This window comes from Rutidosis leptorrhynchoides, chromosome 3, assembly GCF_046630445.1.
Source record: "Rutidosis leptorrhynchoides isolate AG116_Rl617_1_P2 chromosome 3, CSIRO_AGI_Rlap_v1, whole genome shotgun sequence".
Taxonomy (NCBI): domain Eukaryota; kingdom Viridiplantae; phylum Streptophyta; class Magnoliopsida; order Asterales; family Asteraceae; genus Rutidosis; species Rutidosis leptorrhynchoides.
This window is the reverse complement of record NC_092335.1, coordinates 626842435-626869577: the sequence shown is the minus strand read 5'-3', so window position 1 is coordinate 626869577 and position 27143 is coordinate 626842435. Positions and strand designations below refer to the sequence as shown.

Sequence of the window (27143 nt, the reverse complement as noted above, 5' to 3'; positions counted from 1 at the left end):
GTAAACCCCGGGTAAACGGCAAGCCATGCCTCCACCGCTACCAGGTAAAGCATCCTCTAGTCAACCAGTCACTAAATGGAGCTCGCCCCAAGGTATTTTGCCTTGAAGGGAATCGAACTCGTGACCTCTTGCTTCATTGGAAGTCCTGGTGGCCAATCAGGCTATGCCTGGATGGTTGCATCTATATATACTTGTTCAACGGGTAAGGGGGCTTTGACAAATAAATCATTTTATATCTAATATTATAATCAGATAAGACACGTAACTTTTCAAATAGCCTAGTTTAACTCCACATATGATTTGAATCTTAAGATCAAAAAGACACATATCATACTTTGCAGCTAACTAAGGCCACCATCAGAGGAGAGAAGCTAATGTTTGACTTATAAAAAGACTGCCTTATTATACCATATTAGACCCACCTATTTTACCTCTTTTACAAACATGTTCCTGCTCATTTGATAAATTACTTGTCCGTTAGACCCGCCCATATTAAGAAATCAGTTACACTAATTGAGACCACCATTAGAGAAGAGAAGCTAATGTTTGACCTATAAAAATGTTAACTCATTTCATCATATTATACCCGCCCATTTTACCTATTACTCTTATTTGATAATTTACTTGTCTATTAAACCCGCCCATTGTACAATTATAGGAACAATACAAGATTTATTAAGTAACGGAATATCTAAAATCTGGGTTTTGAATTCGATTATTATTCAACCAAATTGCATATAAATCTTTAACCTTAAAAATTCATGTCCATCTTCTTCTTTCTTGTGACCAAGATTGTTTCCATATGAGCCAGTGTGTGAATTACAATCATTACATTTTGTTACAATCAATGCAACAAATTCATAAAATAGTTGTTTATCATATTTGAGAATGAGTACCTAAATGGCTTCCATCTTCTCTTTGAATAAGTTCCAGGATGCACTGCAACATCCTTCAAAGAATATATCCATGTTGCAGGAACATCGTGAATCCATTCTACTAATAGAGCAGGGTAAAACATGTTGAAGTTTACTTCCATAAGAAACACTATAAGCCAACATCAAATCAACATAGCAACAACATAAAATAAAGAAAACACTACCTGAACAGATATAAAATAATAGCAAAATCAAGTATTAATCTTTTCCACGATTCATATATAAGTATATAACGAATTTTCATAACTTGTCTTTAATGGGAAGAGAATACCAATAGTGGTAGTAATTCATTTTTTTTTTTTTTTTTACTTTGTACCTTACAAAAGTCCCCTGTCGCGTGATATGTAACATATACTTCAATTGATTTCTGGAATACAAGATTCCAAATCTGCTTCTTTTTGCATTTTATGTCTGGATTTTGCCAATTTCTTCGACAATACGTATAACTGGTAGTTAAAAACCAAAGTTTCCTCCTTACAATCTGTAATTGTCACAAACATTAAAGTCAAAAAAAAATTGTCAGGTACCACCATATATCGAGCTTGGATCCTTTAGATAAGCATAAGTGATAATAAAGGAAGAAGAAACAAAGAGATGCATATAACATTAGACAAAAATGCAGATGTATCACAATTTGCATCAATAAAAAAATTACATAAAAGCATGACCATTTGGAATACTAAATGGCGTGTTATTTTTCTACCCAATCACGGAGACAGTGCATTGCACTCGTGATCCCGCTATGCTTACAATTCTTCGATTTAGATAAGATGAATAAACATATGAGGATAAAAGGGTAGTGACACGTACCAACAGATTTAAAGAGGGAGGTGACACGTTGAGTAGAAAAAATATGAAGCGATGTGGCTCAAACCCTCATCACACCCGTTCCAATACAACACCCAATTGCCAAATAAGCTAGAAAGCATTTGAGTCACAACCGAGGTATAAATCAATAATCAATATTGAATGATGAAAAAATGGATCATAACACCCTCAATGGTGAGTTTGAAATAGTATGTAACTACACCTTAAACGACCCACCATGGGCTATAATATAAAACAGTCAAATTAAGAATTGGATATAATAAACTAAATTACAGAGCTGAGCTTGTGTTTGTACCTCTGATTTTATTCATCAATTAGAGAGATGTCATGCAAATTCACTGATCTTTTATGCTTCACGAAACGAAACAAATGCATAAAATCTAACTATATGATAGAAAAGGGAAGATCAATGAATAAGCACGTTAAGGTTAGAAACCAATATCAGCGACGATTTATAAACAATGAAAATCAACTAAAGATTAAACCACAAACATAGATTCAAGAAATCAAAGAACCTTGTGATGAAACATTAACATTGCATACTTACAATGGACTAATCGATATTTGAAGGATAAAATCGTCGCTGAAATCTGGATTGAAGGTTAATTAATTGTTGCCTTACAGCTTGTAAAGATCATACCTTTAAATTAAGTTGCATCATGATTGTATAAACTGAACCCTAATTTCACCTACGACAACAACATCCGATTAATACTCTTGTTAAATTTGGATCGAAATCAGACTTCATCTGCAGCGTTAGGTCCACGTTATCGAATTGAATTTCGAGAGTAGATGATTTCAGCTGGCTGAATGTCGTAAGTGATTGATCAGTGGCGACGATTTGGGGGGAAAGCTATGGTTTATCTGAAAGTCGTGAATGAGCGTGATGTTTTGAAACCACTAATTAGAATGAAACCCCTAATTTTGATTTTCTATCCCGTGCTTTTTTTTTTGAATTTGAGGGTTAATTTAGTATTTTTAGTTCTAATGTTGTTGATTATGAGGTCACAAAGATGAGATGACAAATTGAATGGTTATGATTTATTGATAGTTAACTAATTGATGGCTACGATTAAGTTTGAAGTTTTATGATGACTCATTTTTAGTTTTCTTTTAATATAAGTATAAGTATATATATATATATATAAAATATAAATATAATATAATATATAATATAATATATAATATAAATAATATAATAATATAATATATAAAAAGTATAAAATAAAATAAAATATAAAATAAATATAAATATAATATATATATATATATATATATATATATATATATATATATATATATATATATATATATATATATATATATATATATATATATATATATATATATATTCTTTGTCGTATGTGTCATACAAAAGCCCAAAACTTCGGTGAGTCCACATTAAACAAATCAAGGCCTAAAAAACCATCCAACAATAATACATTTAAACCTATCATCTCATTATCATTTATCATTGTCATTATCACCATCATCATATTATTATTATTATTATTATTATTATTATTATTATTATTATTATTATTATTATTATTATTATTATTATTATTATTATAATAAACTTAAAAGTTTTAAAACTTACAAAAAATTAGTGGGAAGCCTAGAGACAATCTGGGCCCCCACACCTCTAGCAATAGCAAAACCTATCCTAGTAAAAATATGAGCAGCAGCACTGGCACCAATATCTTGCGCCATCGAACTCTTCTGAACCCGCTTTAGCAAAGAAACAGCCTCCTTCTCTAATTCCCCAAGGGAAGAAAATGAGAAAGGAATGAAACCATAACCAATCGCCTGACAACTAGATTCGTACTTGACCCGCTTCCGACGAGCCGCATCAATCACAGCACGTCCAGGGACAAAGTCAGAAAGCCCAGACTGTGTCAAAGGAGAAGATCATGTCAAGTCAACACAAACATCGCGACCACAATCCCAGGAATAAAGTAACACATCTGCAGGTCTGAGGGCCATGTCGTTCCCTCCAGACAACCCAATGTCAACCTCCTTTCTCGCTGAAATCCCAGATCGATAACAAACATCAACAAGGGAATCCCGGACAATATTATGTCGATGCTTAATACCCACCATACCAGCACAAGACACCGCGTGATCCCCGAAAATATCCCCAGTAAAAACCCTTGAACAGGCAGAGCATGCCGTCGAGATAGAGAACAATGGAACACCTAACCGGTAGCACAACACACATCGGTAAGTCTTTGCGTTCATCGTCTGACCCAACCCCAAAATAGGGACTGCCCTTAGCCAAGCAGAGGTGTGATCACTCTGCTGTGATTTCCATAAAGCCGATTGTCGGGGAGATAACGAAAAAGTGGATTCTGCAGAAACGATAACCTTTGTGAAATAAACATCTGCCAATTTCTTCATGAGTATTGGGGCAGCGACCTTACTCGGATTACCTAAAATATCAAACCCAACTGTTTTATTAAACAGACCCAATGCATCTTCAAAAGCACGACCAAGACCAACAATACTCGCATGACGTAGTAGCTTGGTCTGCAATCCAGCAGACTGTAATCGAGAAGCCAGAAAAGCATAATGACGAACATCTCCCGCAGAATAAACACCAAGCCCTCCAAATGCAAATGGCAAGGTGGCAAGCCGCCACTGCCAATCACCAAACCCAGGCCCTGAAGCAGTAACAATACGCTCCAAGGAAGATCGAAGGGCTCCATCGAAAGCGCGTTGAGCCGCCTCAAATATACTAGGAGGACAAGTACACAAGGAAAAGTAGAGTTTAGAAACTCCCGTACATGCCCTAAGCAACAACAACTCACACTGAGGATCATCAAGCTTAGCAACCTTATCCATAAGCGCAATGGACTTGGTCACCCTTTGCATCACCAGTTCACTACTAAAACCAGGATCGGAACTTGCGGGGGCCCCAAGCAACTTAACACCATTTAAAGGCCGAGCAATATTAGGAGGAAAGACACCTACTTGCCTGCTGCGAGGGTCCTCCGTAGGCCAGAAAATTTCTGTTTTTTCAACGTTGAGATGCAGCCCAAAACGAGGCCCATCCTCCATAATCAAATGCAAAACCTTCCCCACCACCAAAGTGTCCCCAATAATAGTACCATCATCCAAATACCACGCCTGAAGACAAACCTCAAAATTATCTCTGATTTTAGAAACCAAGGGTTGTAGGACCAAAGCAAAAAGCAGCGGACCAAGAGGATCACCCTGTTGAACCCCCTGAGAAGACCATAATGTGTGGTTCCCATAATACAATCTGGCTGGATTAGAGTAGCAAAATTCAACCCACCGAGAAAGGCTCGGACAAAGGCGGCGAACTTCACGTAACATGACCGTACGATCAACTAGATTGAAGGCATTTTGAAAATCAACTAATAACATAGAGAGGCCAACATCAGAGCCACGATCCTCAATCAGTCAATTCACAGCATGAAGAATAGCCTCACCACCTGAAGAAACACCAACACCAAACTGAAGACCATCGAAGTAACTTCCCAAAGACTGGCCAACCATAGCAGCACCAACCTTCGAAACAAGACGTCGCCAAACAGTACCCACAGCTATAGGACGAAGACCACCGCCGGGCTTGACAAGCGGTGTGAGGGGAGCACTAACAATATACTCTCCTAATTCCATAGGGCACCTTCCAGCTAGAAAGAGATTAACGACTCCGGTAATAGAGCCAACCAACTCATCCGAGACTGCCACAGCAGCACCACTCAAGCAATCCATAAGGTGTTGTGCACGTAAACCAATATGACGAATTATTATTATTATTATTATTATTAATATTATTATTATTATTATTATTAATATTAATGTTATGTTATTGTTATTAATAATTAATATTATTATTATTACTCTTTCATCCCTATTTTATTGTCCAGTATTTTATTTTAGCATGTCTCAAATTAATCAATATGACAAATTTTATTTTATTCATTGTCCAGTATTTTATTATTGTCCCTAATTAATAATTAATGTTATTGTTATGACGAATTTTTTAGTGTAATGAATCAATATGGTGAACCCCAACCCCTCCCCATAAAAAACGTCAATGAATTGCGACTTGGAACACGATCGGCCTCGGGTCGTTGGCATATTGGTTAAATCCAATAATCACTCAGTTGTATTGAAAGTTTTATAAGCGGTACGCGGAAAAAGCAAAGGAAGTTCGAAGGCTAATCATGAATGATGATTCTTAAATTCACGTGCATAGAGGTATGCGAATGCTTCAGGAAGTTCGGGTAACGTTTTATCAATTTGGTGAGATGATACTTTCAATCTTAGAGTGGCTTCTACTAGTCTACCATACCATAGTTTGCAACAATATCAAGTTCCCTCAAGTTCCCTCAAGTTAATTTTTTAAGTGTAATGAATTATCTATATAGTATATATTAAAATACTAATTTGATGATGTCATCTTAAACAAGGGACTTGACATGTGTCACGATATTAGGGCTTATGATGATGTCATATATTACCTATCAATTTTAAATTTTTAAAGAAAATAGAGAACTAACTTCTACCTAATTTAAAAGTTTAATTATTTTCTTTTTAATCTTCCATTTAAATAAGTCAATATAATCAACATAATTTTTTAACTAATTCACGAAATTTAAACAAAAAATTGGTGCAATAACTAAATAAGGTTAAATAAACTCGAGAATTAAATTCATTCCTTAAATCTTATTTGTCATTATATATTTCATATTCATTATGTATCACATATTTTTCCATATTTTCGCAGCTCAGATATTCTGGTCATTCGATCTGCTTCGTTGGATATTCAACTTATAATAATAGTTTGTACCTTCACACGGGTTTTTTAAATCGTGACATTTCGATTGTTATATTAATATATTTTCAATTTTTTATCAAAAATTTTGTGAAGTATGGTTTATTCCTTAAGTAGATGATTCAAAAAATAAATTAATCTTTAGAACAATGTAGTATTCATACATATGTTCATATATGTTAAAAGCATTAATACATTCCATTTAATAAAGTTAAATTAAATTATTATTCGATTTTGTGTATTAAAATAAAATCAGATATAATATAAGAACAGTGAATTCATTACATCTGTAAATGTTTTATTAAATTAAAAAGAGATTTATATTCAGATTTTTAGCTTTGATCATCTATGATAATATATTTTATCTTCAATCTATCTTTTGAATTTAAATTAAAATTTTGTTAAGACTAACGGTATCAACATAATTATATCACGCATCTCTTTAACAATAATTGTAACTATGCACTTATCTTTTTAAATAAATTTCTTGAACATACCCGTGAATTTACAGGTCATTTAACTAGTCATGTTGATGTTCTTTAACTTCTTATTGTTGGAGTATAGACATATTTGTACATTTTTTAGAAAGTGTGGGTGGGTGTCTAAGTACTTTGTTTAATTTAGGGCCCAATCTAAAGATTATAAAGATTATATGGGTGCCTTGTCTTGTAATTGGGCCTTACCACCATTTTGTTGGCTGGCCTCATTCTCTCTTTTACATATTCTGTTTTTTTCTATAAAAAAAATGTCTCAAATTAATCACTTACAAAGATAGAAAAAAATAAGAAATTTAATTTTTATTATGCCTTTAGTGTATGTAAATACAACTAACAGAGAAAGAAAAAATATGATTAAAACTAGAAAGTAAATAGAAGGTAGGCTACTTTTATAACATTTTGCTTAAACAGTGTATTTTTTATCAAGAGACAATTAATATGGAATCGATAGAGTATTATTTTATATTTTATTATTATTAATAATAATAAATAATAATTATTATATTATTATTATCATTATCAACATCTACAAATCATAAATTCATAATAATCATAAGTATACATACATAACATCTTACATCATGTATATCATGTATCTATAATTTCTATTAAAATTCTATAATGATGATGTCATTATTAGGCTATTTATTTTGTTAATAAAAAATCAAAAAATAAAAAGAAAAAAATTTAAGACATCTTGATGATGTCATTAACATTAATTAAATATTTTATTATTTATTTAAAATTTTTATCGTATATACCCTTCTTAACTTTAATAATAACATATTTACCCACTTAAATATGATTATATCATATGAGCCTATTATAAACATATAAACTCATCATATTTACTCATTTATTCAATCTTAACGTGATACGTCTTTATGCCCTAATTTTTTTAGCGGCAATTATTCATGCTTGCTTTTTCTTCTTCTTCGAGCTATGTACTATGATATTAACTATCATAAAACAATACATGCTAATCATCTAATCCTCAACGGTATAAAACTATTATAAGGTGAGAATACATAATGTAATCACTATTAGTTATCTTTATATATCTTTAGCTGACTGAATTTTTTTTATTGTTGTTAATTTCTCTTAATTGATAGGCTACGGATACTATAAATCACGTTCAAAAAATTGATATGTATATCTAACTAATTACAGTTGTTTACTTTTTTTGCTCACATCACCGGTAGCACTTCTGTAGTGACCCGAACTTTTTCATGTTTATATATATATTAAATGAAATTGTTATTTACATGATTAAGTGTTTCCAACATGTTAAGCAATTAAACTTGTTAAGACTTGATTAATTGAAATAGGTTTCATATAAACAATTGACCACCCAAGTTGACCGGTGATTCACGAACGTTAAAACTTGTAAAAACTATACGATGACATATATATGGTTATATATATAGTTAACATGATTTTATTATAAGTATGTATCTCATTAGGTATTTTAACAATGAGTTATATACATAAAAATGAGACTATTAATTTAAGAAACTCGAAAACGATATATATAACGATTATCGTTATAACAACGTCTTACTAGGTACATATGAATCATATTAAGATATTGATACACTTGGTTATGTAACACCGGCCATTTTTTTTTTTTTTTTTTAAATACACAGCGGAAGACTTTATTAACAAACACAATATAAGTCACGTCATTACGTTTAAGTTTACACAACGGTGTTACGTTATCACAAAACATTATTTATACAAAAGTCCACATCAGAGTTGGGTTGTCAAACATGTCTTCTGCAATAGCACCCTTCCCGACTAGCAGTACCTAAACCTGCAAGGGGAGAATATGTGGGGGATTAGCGCACCGCTAAGTGAAAGGAATCTATCTAACAGATATAGCTTAAGTCACACACAAGCTATATACTAACAACAACACCTGCTAACTATCAACTAGCATACGATAAGACAATACGAGAATCGGCGGCTTGTACGAGCACACGACTCTCAGCTGATCGGGCCTGAGTCTACCGATAGTCCCTGCTACTCAATTCACAGTATAGTTATCCAGATGCAGGGGATGTATCATTCACACTATACTCCACAATCAGTAGCCTATGGACCCAACCTCCCCTAGGCACGGTTGACCTCATACGGACTCTAACCTCTCCTAGGCACGGTCTCGAGTCCCCAGTCTCCCTAGGCCCGACTGGTGCCATTCACACAGTGTACACATAATTCACATACAACATCAGGCAAACGATATTATTCTATCATAGCAATTCCTACACTATGCATGGTAAAAGAGTCAACCACAGTAGCATGATATGCTACTTAAACTCTATCCGTAGATAGACCCACTTACCAATTACCAGCAACTGCTCAGTTATTATTTCTGAGCTTCCTCCTTGTCCTTATCTCCTGAGAACAGCAAAAACCAAGTTAGAATAGTGTTCCCATCAAGGTTAGACACACGGACAGCGAATTATAGCAAATTAGTATAAATTTGCGTCCGCTAAAATTTTCATGTTTAACACTTATGTATTTTCAGAATTTACATCCTGAAAATCATAAAAACACACGGACAGCATAACGGCTAAAAATCAACACTTAGTAAAAATTTCACTGCCTAAGACCATCGGTCGATGGTCCCATCCATCGGCCGATCTTCAACACACCATCGGTCGATGGTCTCCCCCAATCGGTCGATCGTCAAAATTACATCAGTTGGTCAGAAGTCATACACCATCGGTCGATGGTCCTATCCATCGGTCGATGGTCAACGACCATCGGTCGATGGTCAACGACCATCGGCCGAAGGTAGTTCATCAGCTGCAACAGCAGCAAAGTGACGGGTTTCAACCCAAAATCACCAAATCTCGACTTTAGACACGTTTTTGACCTCAAAACTGAACACAACTCGTACACTAAACTTTTTGGAACATAAACCCACAACATTCAAACACAAACAACATCAATTTCTACCAATTTGACACAAAACCCCATTTTCATAAAACTTGACTAAAACACCCATTTTGACACTGATTTGATCACGAAATTAAACAAACTTTACCTTGTTAGAATCACAACAACACAAGGAACGATTTGACACTAAAATCAAGCTTCAATTCGAGATCAAATGATTTAGGGTTGAGATGAAGATGGTGAAGTTTAGGTTAGGTGAATGTGTGAGTGAGAGGAAAGTTCAGGAAACCTCAAGAAAAGAGCTGGTCACTAGCTTATATTTGTGTTAAAACACAATACCCCATCACACACGGGTATTTACCAGTTATCTGATATCTTTCGCACAAGATTAGGTAACCCAAACGAGGTCCAAATAAAATAAACAAACCTGTTCTGGGACCCTTGTCACAAACTGGTCACAACACAATTATATTAAAATACTAATAAAATAATTAAAATAAAAGCACTTAAGACTAAGCACAAACCCTAAAGGCAAAAATAGACAACTTACAACTAGCCTGGGTTTCAGTCTGTTACAAATCCACCCCCTTAAGGAGATTCCGTCCTCGGAATCTGGTCTTGGTCAAACAAATAAGGATAGCGGTTTCTCATCAATTCTTCTGTTTCCCACGTAAGATTAGAACCCAAACTGTGTTTCCACTCAATCAACACCATCGGTATCTCTTTATATCTCAACTTAGTCACCTTTCGGTCAACTACACGGACCGGCTCTTCCACCAATTTCTTATTCAAATCGACCCTTAAATCTTCTAAAGAAAGAAGTTGTGTTTCATCATCGACTTTACACTTACGAAGATAACATACGTTAAATGTATTATGAATACCAGCTAACTCTGGCGGAAGATCTAACACCACAGTCTGATCATTCAACACTTCGCTGATCGGAAATGGACCAATAAATCTCGGTGCTAACTTACCACGTTTACCGAATCTGATAACCCCTTTCCACGGCGAAACTTTCAGATACACTCGTTCACCCACATTAAAGGTTACCGGACGTCTACGCGGATCAGCATACATTTTCTGTCTATCTCTAGCGGCTTTCAACTTTTCTCGCGCAATTGCAACTTTTTCGGCTGTCATTTGAACAATTTCGGGACCTGCAAACTGTTTCTCCCCGGCTTCTAACCAACAAGTCGGAGTTCTGCAACGACGACCATACAACATTTCATAGGGCGGCATCCCTATACTCGAATGATATGAATTATTATACGCGAATTCGACCAACGGTAAATGTGTATCCCACGAACCACCGTATTCTAACACACAAGCCCTTAACATATCCTCCAAAGTCTGTATCGTTCTTTCACTCTGACCATCTGTCTGAGGATGATAAGTTGTACTTAAATTCACACGTGTACCCAAATTATGTTGAAGACTGTTCCAAAAATTCGACACAAATCTGGAATCTCTGTCTGAAACTATCGATAATGGCACGCCATGTCGACTAACTATTTCTCTAACATACAATTCGGCTAACTCACTTAACGAAGCTGTTTCACGAGTAGCAAGAAAATGAGCACTTTTAGTTAGACGATCCACTATTACCCAAATCATATCGTGTCGTTTCTGAGTTCTTGGTAGTTTGGTCACAAAATCCATCGTTATATGTTCCCATTTCCACTCTGGAATCTGTAACTGACGTAGCGAACCATAAGGTTTCTGATGTTCTGCCTTCACTTGAGCACATATATGACACTTTTCAACATATCGAGCGATATCTGTTTTCATTGTCGGCCACCAATACACCGCGGGCTGTTTTGGGTTAGTTAATTAAAAACTATGATAAACTTTGATTTAAAAGTTGCTATTCTGGGAAAATGATTTTTATTATGAACATGAAACTAAATCAAAAATTATGGTTAAACTCAAAGTGGAAGTATGTTTTCTAAAATGGTCATCTAGACGTCGTTCTTTCGACTGAAATGACTACCTTTACAAAAACGACTTGTAACTTATTTTTCCGACTATAAACCTATACTTTTTCTGTTTAGATTCATAAAATAGAGTTCAATATGAAACCATAGCAATTTGATTCACTCAAAACGGATTTAAAATGAAGAAGTTATGGGTAAAACAAGATTGTATAATTTTTCTCATTTTAGCTACGTGAAAATTGGTAACAAATCTATTCCAACCATAACTTAATCAACTTGTATTGTATATTATGTAATCTTGAGATACCATAGACACGTATACAATGTTTCGACCTATCATGTCGACACATCTATATATATTTCGGAACAACCATAGACACTCTATATGTGAATGTTGGAGTTAGCTATACAGGGTTGAGGTTTATTCCAAAATATATATAGTTTGAGTTGTGATCAATACTGAGATACGTATACACTGGGTCGTGGATTGATTCAAGATAATATTTATCGATTTATTTCTGTACATCTAACTGTGGACAACTAGTTGTAGGTTACTAACGAAGACAGCTGACTTAATAAACTTAAAACATCAAAATATATTAAAAGTGTTGTAAATATATTTTGAACATACTTTGATATATATGTATATATTGTTATAGGTTCGTGAATCAACTAGTAGCCAAGTCTTACTTCCCGACGAAGTAAAAATCTGTGAAAGTGAGTTATAGTCCCACTTTTAATATCTAATATTTTTGGGATGAGAATACATGCAGGTTTTATAAATGATTTACAAAATAGACACAAGTACGTGAAACTACATGCTATGGTTGAATTATCGAAATCGAATATGCCCCTTTTTATTAAGTCTGGTAATCTAAGAATTAGGGAACAGACACCCTAATTGACGCGAATCCTAAAGATAGATCTATTGGGCCTAACAAACCCCATCCAAAGTACCGGATGCTTTAGTACTTCGAAATTTATATCATATCCGAAGGGTGTCCCGGAATGATGGGGATATTCTTATATATGCATCATGTTAATGTCGGTTACCAGGTGTTCACCATATGAATGATTTTTATCTCTATGTATGGGATGTGTATTGAAATATGAAATCTTGTGGTCTATTGTTACGATTTGATATATATAGGTTAAACCTATAACTCACCAACATTTTTGTTGACGTTTAAAGCATGTTTATTCTCAGGTGAATACTAAGAGCTTCCGCCGTTGCATACTAAAATAAGGACAAGATTTGGAGTCCATGTTTGTATGATATTGTGTAAAAACTGCATTCAAGAAACTGATTTCGATGTAACATATTTGTATTGTAAACCATTATGTAATGGTCGTGTGTAAACAGGATATTTTAGATTATCATTATTTGATAATCTACGTAAAGTTTTTTAAACCTTTATTTATGAAATAAAGGTTATGGTTTGTTTTAAAAAAAATGAATGCAGTCTTTGAAAAATGTCTCATATAGAGGTCATGTAACGACCCGGATTTTTTCCGATCGTTTTATACTTATGAGATTAATATTTACATAAAATAAACCTTACCAACATGATAAGCAATCCAAACTGTTGAGACTTATGTTTTTGAAAAGAGTTTCACACAACGTTTGACCGTCCAATTTGACCGATGATATCACGAACTATATAACACACGATAATTATACGATTATGTATATGTACATATCTATACATATTTAACATGATTTAAGGATGGTTTAACATTTCATTGTGAACTAACAACAATGAGATATAAGTATACTTTGAGACCACTAACTTAAGTTATCAAAACGATAACTATATGTAACATTCTTTGACATATATACTTACAATATATAATGTGTTGGTGATCTATGTCACCAATATGATTTAAATGTAATGGGATTAATTTGTAACCAAAATAATCTTGATAAATATCGAACAAGTTTGGGGAAGTGTGGAGTGCACACTTGTTTGAACTTATCTTGATTATGACGGGGGTTCGGGGGCAGCGCCCCCGATAAGCGTCTTCCAAGGGGTGGCAACCCCTGGCGGGGTCCAAGGGACTTGAGGTAGTAACCTTATTCATAACCTTATTCGATTCATATTTATATAGCTATCTTATTTTGTGTTATAAAATTTTAACAACAAGAACATAGTTTGAGTGATTTCAAACTTGTTCGCAAACTAAATAGATCCTTCTAATTTGATTTTTAAAAAACACTTCAAGACCTGTAATATATCATATTATGACAAAATCGGATTAATCATATCTTGGCTAATTAACATAATATTTAATATATATTTACTTATGATTTTATTTTATATATTTCAGGACCACCCGTAAACAACACGAGAAGATTAATCATAAGACCTCATGATTGTACGCAACACGTCATTTGACAACACGGTACTTTATGTACGCAACACGTCATTTGACAACATGGTACCATGGGTCAAGATTAATTCTGATCAACACGAATATGATGGGGTCTTTATTTATTTTATTTAAGCAACTAATTGTGGACCACTAACATCGGACTGCTAACTACGGACTTAGAAAATATTAAAAGTATTAAAAGTATATATATATATATATATATATATATATATATATATATATATATATATATGTGTGTGTGTGTGTGTGTGTAACGATTACTTGAAAAGAAAATATGTTGATATATTATATATATGGTTAGGTTCGTGATATCTATCGGAGACCAAGTCGAGTTAAATACCTTCAAGACAAAAGTGAGTATATAGTCCCACTTTTAAACTCTAAATATTTCGGGATGAGAATACATGCATTTTATGATTTACGTTATGGACACAAGTGATTAAAAATATATATTCTACGTTGAGTTGTACCATTGGCATACTTCCCTGTAACTTGGTAACTACTATTTACATGAGGTATTGTAAACGCGAATCCTGTTGTTAGATCTATCGGGCCTGACAACCCCAACCGGACTGGACGACCAGTATTCAACGGTTGCACAGTACTTCGTTTCGGTGACTACACTTGGTACGGTGTAGTAAGATTTCATAATAAAGGGAATATGCGACGTTGATTAAATGTTAAGTATGGTTATCAAGTGCTCAACAACTTAGAATATTTTTATTAAAACGTTTATATATGAAATCTTGTGGTCTATATTCATAACGCTGCCGGCATTAAACCTATATCTCACCAACTTTATGTTGACGTTTTAAGCATGTTTATTCTCAGGTGATAACTAAAAGCTTCCGCTGCAACATGTTGAATTTAAGCAAGATCTTGAGTATGCATATTTGTGTCAAAAATAAAACTGCATATCGGAGGATTTGTAATGTAAATTATGTTGGAGGTCGTATTGTTATTATCACATGTAAGGTTTGTAAGTCTAAGATTATCGCTAAACGATAATCATTATTAAGTTGTTTAAACCTTGTATTTGTAATAAAAGCTATGGTTTGTATTGTAAAAACGAATGCAGTTTTTGAAAAATGTCGCATATAGAGGTCAATACCTCGCGATGAAATCATATGTTATTGTATTCGTCCTTATGGTTAAGGTCGGGTTATGACAGGTCAAAACCTCGCAACGAAATCAATTAATATGGAACGTTTTTAATCAATAAGAACGGGACATTTCAACTTCAGTTATTGTTTTGACCAACAATATGATGAGATAACAATACTGATTTACATACATATACAACGAGATTACTACAATAATGAAAATGATAATGATCCACCTTTCTATTTTGGGCTGTCCCATTTCAAGTATCTAAATGATATTTCAATCAATTAGAAGAGGTTATTCTGGAGAGAGAAGATTTTTGATTGGTGGAGAATGAAGTTAGTGTAAATTCCTAAAACTTTGTGCAAAAAGTAACTAGATATTTGTAGTCGGACTGAGGGAATATTATTATTATTATTATTATTATTATTATTATTATTATTATTATTATTATTATTATTATTATTATTATTATTATTATTATTATTATTATTATTCAAATATAGTTTTTTTTTACGGGATTAATTACATTACATATGTATGCGAAATATATGTCCCAATAAAATATTGTAATGTAAATTTTATGATAAGAAAAATAATAATTGTGATCAAAATTGAAAGTAAGTGGTGGGAGAATAAATGTAGTTCATTTATTCTGACTAAGTTAAGTATATCAATATACAACAACAACGCCAATGGGGCTTTGCCTCATTGGTCACCATGTTAACATGGTGTTCGAGGAGACCAGGGTTCGAGTCTCGGGGGGGGGGGGGGGGGATTTTCGTGAATTAACTTCGTGAGCTAACCACTAACATTGCCTTTCAAAAAAAAAAAAAAAAAAATATACAACAACAACAACAAAACTCAATAACACATGAGTGGTGTATGGGGGAGGTGATATGTAGACAATCCTTCACCTGTTCGAGAATAAAGACAAGTTAATTTTGATCAAAGTTAAGTATGTCTGACTAAGTTAAGTATATCAATATGTTTGTAAAAATAATGATAAGTTTTTTAGTCGGAATATGTGGTTTCACGGGTCAGTAAACTAAATGACTTTAGCATTTACGTTTATTTAATACATAAAACACATCGTTAAACTGTTTTATTTAAACAAACCCGTGATTTCACGGGTCATTTCACTATCACTAGTATGTGTATATATCATGTATATAAGATAGATTACATATTACGTATTACATATTACATATTACACACATACATACAAATACAAATAAGAAACAACGAAAGCTTAAAAAAAAAACACATCCGTAGACGATCGGTTCTCTCTCGTTTTCCAATTAGGCTTTCTTTTCTTTGTGGTTCTCATCTTACTCTTTCGGATCAATCTCTCCCGCTACTGTAAGTATTCGATCTTAATTTCATTAATCGATTCATCTTTTATTCTTAGATCTTAAATCTTAATCAATCAACAACAATTGATTCATCCTTCATCACATACATCTTCCTAGATCCCTAATTTATTGATTTGCACGACTGTTATTAAATTGATTAAAATACATGTCTATTTACGATCAGTTGATTTGGATGATGCAGCTTACGTCGTTTATTAGAGCTTTAATTCCGATTGATTGAAAGTTGATTTAGTTTTTAATAGGTGTTAGTTAGTGATTGTTTGGTTAATTGGTTAAGTTTAATTGAATCAGTGTTGGATTTATGACTAATTAGGGTTTTATTGAATTTAGTTGGTGTTAACTTTTGTTATTGTATTAAAATTGATGTGAATGTTGTTAGAAGTTGGCAGCTGATTATAATAATGTGTTGTTTTCATGTGTAAGCTATCTTATCGTTAATAAGCTAATCCGAAAGTTTTTTCGAAGATGCTTATATGCTTATTTTTATAACACGATTGAAACGAGCTTTCTGTTTACACTTTACATGTATGCTTGTTTTATACTGAGTTATTTTCTTTTTGATGTATATATTTATGCTAAGGTAACCATGAGCGATGAAGGGGAAAAGACTTGTCCACTTTGTGCTGAGGAGATGGATTTGACAGATCAGCAGCTGAGGCCTTGCAAATGTGGTTATGATGTATGTTTCGTTTCATTACATACAAAATTTTGCTTCATTTTTCATTAGCGTTAAAGAATAACTGCCTTGCAGATTTGTGTTTGGTGCTGGCACCACATTATGGATATGGCTGAGAAGGATGCTACAGAAGGGAGGTGCCCAGCATGTCGTACACCATATAACAAGGAAAAAATAGTTGGGACTGAATCTAAGTGTGAAAGGTTTGGTTTTGGGCACATTTTACCATTGATCATCGTTGACTTCTATTTATTCTATTGCTGACTGTGGATTTATGTATTATTCTTTCAGATTGGTGGCTGAAATGAGTGTGGAGAAGAAACATAAATCACAAAAGGGAAAGACTAAAACGTCTGAAGGTAGAAAGCAGCTTAGTAGTGTCAGAGTTGTACAACGGAACCTTGTTTACATTATGGGACTACCTCTTAATTTAGCAGATGAAGATGTAATATTCTAACTCTTATTATTTTCTTCTATTCCTTTTTTCTAACCCTTTTCATGCTTTTTAACCCAGTTAAGTTTTTATTAACCAGCTTCTGCAGCGGAAAGAATATTTTGGTCAGTATGGAAAGGTGCTAAAGGTTTCTATTTCTCGTACAGCAGCTGGTACCATCCAACATTTTGCAAATAATACCTGTAGTGTGTAAGTTATATCGCCATTTCTCACATTTATAATGGACATTGTCTAGTTCAATATTGTTGTCATTATATATCTTGTCATATATATGTTATTGATGCTTGCCAGATATATCACATACTCAAAGGAGGATGAAGCAGTTCGAAGTATACAGTCTGTACATGGGTTCGTTTTAGATGGTAGACCTTTGAGGTTAGAATGCAACTAACACGATTTTTGAAGGTTTATCCTTTGTTAATTTTTATCTAAAAAACTGGTAAAAATGTTGCAGGGCCTGTTTTGGTACCACAAAATATTGTCACGCATGGCTGAGAAGTGTGGTATAATATGAATATCTGTTGATTATGTCAATTCTTTTATTTTAATCTGAAGTTATTTACAAGTTTTCACAGGATGGTTTGATTACGTCTCATTTTGTTGTTTAGCCTTGCACCAATCCTGATTGCTTGTATTTGCACGAGTTCGGATCACAAGAGGATAGCTTCACTAAAGATGAAATAATATCAGAATATACAAGGTATCTTTTATTGTTATAACACAACACCACACATCACCTTGTATGCTGCTGTATTTATACCAGTTATTTGGCGAATACTAGTTTTCATAACACAACAAGTTGGTGGCTTGTATACTAGTTTTTGGCGAATCGCATTTCTGTGGGCACACAGTCAAAACCCCCTCTAATTAATCAGTCAATATCAATCAATTAATGAATTAAAAATGGATTTATTTGGTCAAATACGGATTTAGTCTCTCCAAATAGGTTAAAATTGGACAAGGTCAAAGTTACCCAACATTCTATGTTTATGTTCCTAGATAAGTATGTTAAGTTGTGTTTAAGTTTATGGTTTCTTCTAGATTAACACATATAATTTTGAAATTTATTATTAAAATGTATAAAAGTCCAATCCCAGATTTGGCCAATTAATCCCTGCAAGGGTCCGTCCTATGAATCCCCCATTAGCGCTTTTAACGGCCTTGGGAAATATTCCATCATCTATGAAGGAAGGCTACAACAGTGTACCCATCTCCTTTGATCGTCAATAAAGCAATCAAGTGTGTTGCTCCTTTTTACTTGTACAACCTATCTAAGTTTAAAGACACAACTTATTCTATAAAGTAATAACTACGTGTATAATCTATAAGGAGCTAAATTTAGGAAACATCCAACTATCTCAACATATTACAACATATATTTGGACATCCTTCTGCAAAGCTAATAAAAAAAATATTCTAGACAAAAACTTACAACTTAACAGAAGGCTGTTAACAAGGAACTTTTCAAATTTATAACACAAATTCTGTATCTTGTAATCAGGATTATAAGAAAATTTGTACATCCTTCAGCATAGCTCAAATTTTTTTTTAGAACATTGATACTCCTTGTAAAACAATTAACATATGATTACAAATACTATCATTTTAAAATATGCTAAATTACAATTTATTAATAAAAATACTTGTTCTGATTGTTCTTTCTTGTTCAGGTGCCCCTAAATCAATAGATAACTTTATCATAAATGTTGACCCAAATCCTAAATGCACAACTATAACCCAAATCCAAAATTTATACCTAATTTTCCCTCACACCCTACGTTTACGTCTCCTTGAAAAACTTGGTACAGGTGCGTATCGCAGCATTTCAAATGTAAGCTTCGAAATCCCATTTTTTCCCCAACTCTCCTTGTAAGATTTCTTGACCAACACATAATGTTTACGTTCGTTAGGAAACGAGGTGTTGTATCCAACAATTACTAAAGCATGCCCGACATCCTTTTCTAGTTCCTTCATATCATCCACATCGTGACGAATGGACATTTGTAAGATTCAAGCACTATTTTTTTATCTTTCAAAGCTCCTATAAAAACACCCGCAACCATAGGATATATGTTTTAATGGGAGCTTTGAAAGATAAGAAATAGCTCTTGAATCTTACAAACTTTCATTTTGTCACGATGTGACTAGAAAAGGGTACTGGACATGCTTTAGTAATTGTTGGATGCAACACCTTGTTTCCTGACGAACGTAAACATTATGTGTTGGTCAACAACTCTTACGGGGAGAGTTGGGGAAGAAACGGGATTTCGAAGATTACATTTGAAACGCTGCGATATGAAGTTTTCCAAGTAGACGTAATCGTAGGTTGTGAGGGACGATTAGGTATAAATCTTGGATTTGGGTTATAGTTGTTATGCATTTAGGATTTGGGTTAACATTTATGCTGATGTTATCTATTGATTTAGGGGCGCACCTGAACAAGAGAACAATCAAAACAGGTATTTTTATTAGTAACTTGTAATTTAGCATTTTTTTTTTTTTTAAATTATAGTATCTGTAATGTAATCATCTGTTGATTGTTTTACAAGGAGTATCAGTGTTTAAAAAAAAAAAAAAATTAGCTATGCAGAAGGATGTCCAAATTTTCTTATAATCTTTGATTACAAGATGCATAATTTGTTTTCTAGAATTTAAAAAGGTCCTTGTTAATAGCCCCTTATCTTAAGTTGTAGTTTCTGTCTAGAATTTTTTTTGAGCTATGCAGAAGGATATGTTCAAATGATGTTTTCTAAATTTAGCTCCTTATAGATTATACACGTAGTTATTACTTTATAGAATAAGTTGTGTCTTTAGACTTAGATAGCTTGTATAAGTAAAAAGGAGCAACACACTTGATTGCTTTATTGACGATTAAAGGAGATGTGTACACTGTTGTAGTCCTCCTTCATAGATGATGGAATATTTACCAAGGCTCTGATGGGGGATTCATCGGTCGGAACCTTGTAGGGATTAATTGGCCAAATCTGGGATTGGACTTATATACATATAAATTTCAAAATTTTATGTATTAATCTAGATTAAACCATAAACTTAAAACACAACTTAGCATACTTATCTAGAAACATAATCGTTTAATTGCTCAAATAATCCAAAATTATTAATTAAATATAAATTTGTATTAAAATTAGAATGTTGTGCAACTTTGACCTTGTCCATTTTTAATCGATTTTGAGAGACTAAATCCGACTTTGACCATATAAATCCAATTTTCATTCATTAACCGATATTGATTAGAGGGGGTTTTGGAAGATATGATCAGTCTTCTTTTCAAAAGGTATTAATTGGGATTTTTTCGACCATGATATTTACCCACAAATATGCTAGAAACTGAAGCCTAATTTTTTAAATAGAATCTTGTTGATATTTTTACAGTACATCAGAGTTTCCTATCGTGTTTTAAAGCATGGTTATAGACATCCACATCAATACCCGATTAAACTGTTTTATCAGCAGGCCGATTAATCTTGCCAAAACTGGTCAGCGTGTCAAAATTTGTCAAAAATCAGATATAGAAGGTCAAAGTTGATTAACAACTGATTAATCCCTGCTTTGGCCAGTTTTGGCAAAGTCAAAGTTGATCAACAACGTTTAACCTCCGATTACCGATATTTACGCCTTTGTTTCAAAGTGACATTGATGATTTTGCAAATATACGAAATTAAGACACCATAGTATTAGCTGTTGAAATTAACAACTGAATATAGATGTTGCCAATAAATAATGCTTATCTGTTCTTTACTACTAGACTTATTATCTTGGAAACATTAAACTGGGGTTTACATTCTTTAGTGTCTTGAGTGATAAGGCTATATAGTCAAACAAACTTTTCTCATGTTTACAAGAATAGTTTTTGGTCTTCATTTTTTCAAAATTTGGAATTACTAAAGCAATAATTTTTTTTTCAAATTTGTGATTTTAGACTGGTCTTTCTGGATATACTTATTATGAAAATACGTCTACTAGATACATTCTTTATAGCAGAGTTGCCATATCAATATTAGCTATTTAGCCTCAGAACATAGGGTTGGGTTTGTCTGTTGTAGATACAGACGGGTTTTTTTGTTAGTTGAAATCTTGTAATTGTTCGGCGTCCCTTAATTAACTCACTCGGTGGTTTTAAAGGGGTAGAGTTCAGCAAGTTACTGGTGCTACAAATGAAATGCAACGCCGTTCTGGGACTATGTTACCACCTGCAGCAGATGATTACTCTAATAACACCACTTCATCGGCAAAGCCTATTAGTAAAAGTACTACAAATGTAAGATATCCCGTATTGACCTTTTATGGGTGTATTACTTCTTTGTGTCATTAAATCCATCATGATGATTAATATTGAAGTGCTTGTATGTAAAACTAAAGTAGGTTACATTGATTATAATGATCTCTATGGGATGGAGTAGTATTTTGTTATAGTGAAAACTTGAAATACAAGGTTGACGAATAAGCTATTGATGTCGGCTTAAACGACACTTTTTTGTCATTTCATTTATTAGGATCAAACAAACGGTACGAAAGGTTCCCCACCAAATAGCAGTTTTGGGAGATCTGTAGTTCTTCCTGCAGCAGCCTCATGGTACGTCCTCTACCATATTCATTTCAACACACAACCATTTAAATTGGCTCTTAGCGTATTTATTATTATGAGTATACAAATCTTGTGATCATATCTAACACAGTTGTCTATCTAAGAAGAAAAGCAAAGCAAGGAAAATTATGGCTGCTGGTCAACCTATGTGTGTGTGTGTGTGTGTGTGTGTGTATATATATATATATATATATACTGAAGTTGCCAATTTTGACCTGTTACCTAATCTTTACTTGATGCTAGCTTTTGTTTTGAATGTGGAATGTTCAATGATTTACTTGTTACAGGGGAACACGTGCTTCAAATAGTCAATCTGTTGCTGCAAGTGTAGTTAGTTCCAATGGACCTTCTAAGCACAAGGTAGATGCCAGTACTAGCGTGTCATTTTCAACCAGATCGGTGAACGCGTCTTCACTTTCAAATGAAATACCGAAGAAGCATATTGAAGAAAGCCAAACCGCACATCAGGTTAAGGGCACAGACCACGGAAAAACGATTTCCGAGACACCTGTTATAGACAATAACTTGGATGCTTTTGATGGAGGAAGAATCCAACAGTTATCGTCTCACATGTCATCAGTCAGCATTAGTAAGAACCATTTATTACAACCATGTGATGATGAACAACCTATAGAGCCTATCCCCTCAAACAAACCCAATAATGATTCCGTTCCCACCATAGACGATCCTGTTATAAAAGAACAGTTTTGGAACGAAGCACAAGAAGTTACATTGAATGAGGTAGAAGCTGATTTGTTATCTTTTAATGATCAGCGACTCAAGGATCCAGAAGTCGTTACACATATAAATACACATACAGGCTATGTACATAATATGCCTCAAGCGTCATCTCATATAAATAATTCTTTAAGTTATTCTCATTCTCCACAGCAACAATATGCCTCGGGTAATGATTTTGGGAATCAAAAACTTGATAATGGGCCCCATCCAAATATGGCAGTAGCTAACGGACATTCTTCCAGTCTAAATGGTGGGTCCTTTTTTGAAGGCTCTAATGGACATTCTTACTTTTCTACTACCGAAGGGAGTAGGAAGCAAACGGGTTCATTCGATAATACGGTTACAACTGCATCAAATGGTGATCATAGAAGTACATTAGATCAACGAGAGGACAGTATCATATCTGATGTTCTGTCATGGGATTTTGACCCGTGGGATGAGTCATCGACTTCTCAGAATTTGGCAAAGTTGAAGGTTGCGGCTTCAAGGAAAACACAAAGCTGTAATCAGTCAAGGTTCTCATTTGCAAGAAAGGATGATGAATGCATAGAAAATAGATCAAATTTCACCCAGAATTTGAGTGATTTTGGGTCCGGTCACAATCATCGAAACTTCAACCATGATAATTATAGCAACTCAAATGTGTATCCCGTTCATCATAACAATGGAAATGGTTTTTCTTCGTTTATCGTCGACGAATCTGATCATACTGCTAGCAATCTTTCGTTTATGTCTCCGAATAAGATTCCAGGTAATGTAATGTCTGCTTATTTAATTTATATATATATTCCAATCTTCTATCAGTATACCTGGCTCATATCGTATATTCGTTTTATTGATATCTTAACGTACAATGATACAGTTTCAAGATCCCAGATTTCTGCCCCTCCTGGATTTATGGGCCCGAGCAGAGCACCACCTCCAGGCTTCGCGTCTAATGAGAGAACGGAACAAACATATGATAGCCTATCTGGTTTGTTATACTATTTCATATTTCTAATATGTAGTACTCACTTCGTTCCAAATAGTGTCCTCAAACATAAAATCTTCAATTTAAAACAAGAATGTGAATTTTTTGTCCTTAACTTGAAATACGTTAAAAATGAGTTATTGAGATTAATGAGGGTATGTTTGGGAGTTCAATGATATTTAATAGGCATGTGTATGTTCTTTTTGGGACAAACAAAAATAGTATGTAGACATCTGAATGGGATGCACTATGCAGAGAGTATTTTTTCTATTTTTCTTTTTGGCATTTTATTTCTTATTTTTCTTTATTCTTGTAGGGAATCATATGATTGACACATCCTCATTACTAAGAAAAGTGCATCAGGCACCAGGTCCTGTATATAACGGTGGTATTAGTGAGCTTGAATTCATGGACCCTGCAATTTTGGCTGTCGGTGGTAGACTACCTGGCGGGGTGACTAGTCCAGGTTTGGACATGAGATCAAACTTCCCTTCGCAACTTCCGTCTTTTGAAACCGATAATAATAGGCTTCGTCTTTTGTTGCAAAGATCTTTCACTCAACAAAACCACAGATTTAGCGACCTAGGAGATAATTTATCGTTTTCCCCGAGAACCGACTCGTTCGGTCTTCCTTCTAGAATCGTAGAACCGAACAACCGATCATCCCCTTATCAGCACCACCACCAGGGTAATTTGGGTAATTTTCAACAGCCGAGGATGTCGTCTAATGGGCATTGGGATGGATGGAACGAAATGCAAAGTGGAAACGAGATTGCAATGGCAGAGCTTTTAAGAAATGAGAGACTGGGGTTCAACAAATTTTATTCTGGTTATGAAGATACAAAGTTTCGGGTGCCTGGTTCGGGTGATTTGTATAACAGAACATTCGGAATTTGATTATAACTGGGTCTGACTTGTTGGCCTCGCTGACCATGTAATATGAGACTTTGCATCCCAAGATGTTATGGTACGGCATATTCTTGATTCATCTTACTTGATTTGAGAACGATTGAACCTTCTGAAACAAGGGTTCCAGAAACCAACAGGTGACTCTTTTAATAAAGTTTTTTTATTTATTATTATTTTTTTGTAGTGTACAAATCGATATCTGATGAATAGTTATGTTACTGTATTTGGTTTTTACGAGTTAAGAAAGCCCGCGTATTGCGGCGGGGGTTTCGAAAAAAAGTAAAAAAAGGTAAAAGGTTCTCTGTTCGGGCTAGCCGGAGGGCGAGTAATCCGACCCCATACTCTGTGCGGATTACCCTCTGGCTGTTTCCAACCATCCCTGGCCACCAGTAAATATTCGTCATAGACAGAATTTGAACCTGAGACCCCATGCAAGGAACTCGGTGACTCAACATGATGTCATCGTTACTGTTCATTTCTGTTTGCATTTTAGTGTGAGTGGTAATGGTAATGGTAATGGTAATGGTAAATGGTAAATGGTAATGGTAATAATTATAAATTATAATTAGGCTGCTTCATTCTTGAAGTTTGTAATGGACAATCTTTCGTTGATTGAAATTGGTAACAAGTAACGTTTGTTTGTATTAGCAGGCAAAGCAGGATACGAAGACCTTGTTCCAGAAGATGATATGTTGTACATACTCGTTATTTAATCGTGACTATTCTCCAGGAGAATGATGTTTGTGCCCTCGTTGCTTAGTGTGAAGATTGCCAAGTTAACTTGCATCAAATATCCGTAAAGTGATTTTCTTATTTACTTGTTTCGAGTTAACTCGTACTTATTCGTGTGCTTATACCAACTATAACTACATATACATGGATTGATCATAATTTTTCATTTATGAATATTTTAGTAAATTATAAGTGAATACATCTACTATGTTAAGTTTAATTTCAGTTTTTGAATGTCTAAAGATGGGGTCTGATATGAAATCTAATATGTTTACATGCGAGTGTACCATTTCCTATGGATGTTGATGGTTAGTGTTAAAGGCATAAGTTGATAGTTTGTTGAGGAAATTAGTTTATACGGATTAATTACTAAAAAAAAAATTCTCCATTTTTAGGTGGTCCAAACACATTTATTGGCGTGTAGAGTTCAAGTTGCATAAACAATTATTAATTTCTCTAAGAAATTTATACACTTCATTTTTATCATGTGTTCCTTTTGGATCCTTTTATAATTTATTTAATCTATTAACTACCCTGTATTTTCATCAAATAAATTATTTTCATCATAGTCAGCATTGTAGAAAAAAGTTAATTTTGTGGTATTTTACAAAATTAAAGTGATTCATGTGGGATAGATAGATCCCCCGGCAGCTTTCTCATCCAATTCTTCTACTTGAGTAAGTACAGCGAAGCGTGAGCGGGCACGGAGAAGGAAAGGCCAGCCGGGGGTGGATCGAATCGGAGTTTCCTTCAGTCATATCTCCTTTTCGAACAATTCAATAGTCATTGTGGTTACAGACGGGTTCTGTTTCCGATTAGACTAAGAACCTTCCGTCTCATTTTGTTTGAAAAGAGGGCAGTCCAGTGCGACTCATTTTCTCCTTTATCTTTCTGGTCCTTATTCAAACTTTCTAAGACCTATTGCTCATGCAATTTGGGATCCTAGGGGCAGGGCATTTTTGGGGAGTAATCCACTTCCCATTAAGTGGTATTACCAGCCATTCTGGAGGTAAGGAAAATATGAAGCGCCCCCATTAAAGAGAACATTCAAGGATATCCACTCCACCCCTTTGACATGTACTTTACTTGATCAGAGAATGCATCAGCTTATTATCTTCTGGCATGATGGTTTCTTACATCTATATTAATTAATACTCGTTATTTTTAGAGTATTGTTAGCGCAGTCAATAGAAAGTAATGGACTCATTGTGCTTTTAGATCATGTTTGTGAATAGAGCAAACCGACACATGCGCCCCCATTAAAGAGAACATT

The 27143-nt window shown here is 34.1% G+C and overlaps 1 protein-coding gene across 2 annotated transcripts; it reads left to right on the top strand.

Moving 5' to 3' along the window:
* Positions 1-16638: 16638 nt before the first annotated feature.
* On the top strand, positions 16639-26075 carry LOC139902960 (uncharacterized). 2 transcript variants are annotated; one of them, XM_071885684.1, is made up of 14 exons: positions 16639-16768; positions 17363-17461; positions 17534-17661; positions 17750-17903; positions 17992-18101; positions 18204-18287; positions 18367-18415; positions 18521-18612; positions 22056-22191; positions 22427-22506; positions 22806-24010; positions 24122-24232; positions 24546-25275; positions 25790-26075. In XM_071885684.1, the coding sequence occupies exons 2-13, from the start codon at positions 17369-17371 to the stop codon at positions 25124-25126; spliced, it is 2823 nt and encodes a 940-aa protein (XP_071741785.1). In that variant the 5' UTR covers positions 16639-16768; positions 17363-17368; the 3' UTR covers positions 25127-25275; positions 25790-26075. The 2 variants fall into 2 exon arrangements, with proteins under 2 accessions (XP_071741785.1, XP_071741786.1); XM_071885685.1 differs by having other exon boundaries at positions 25787-26075.
* Positions 26076-27143: the final 1068 nt, after the last annotated feature.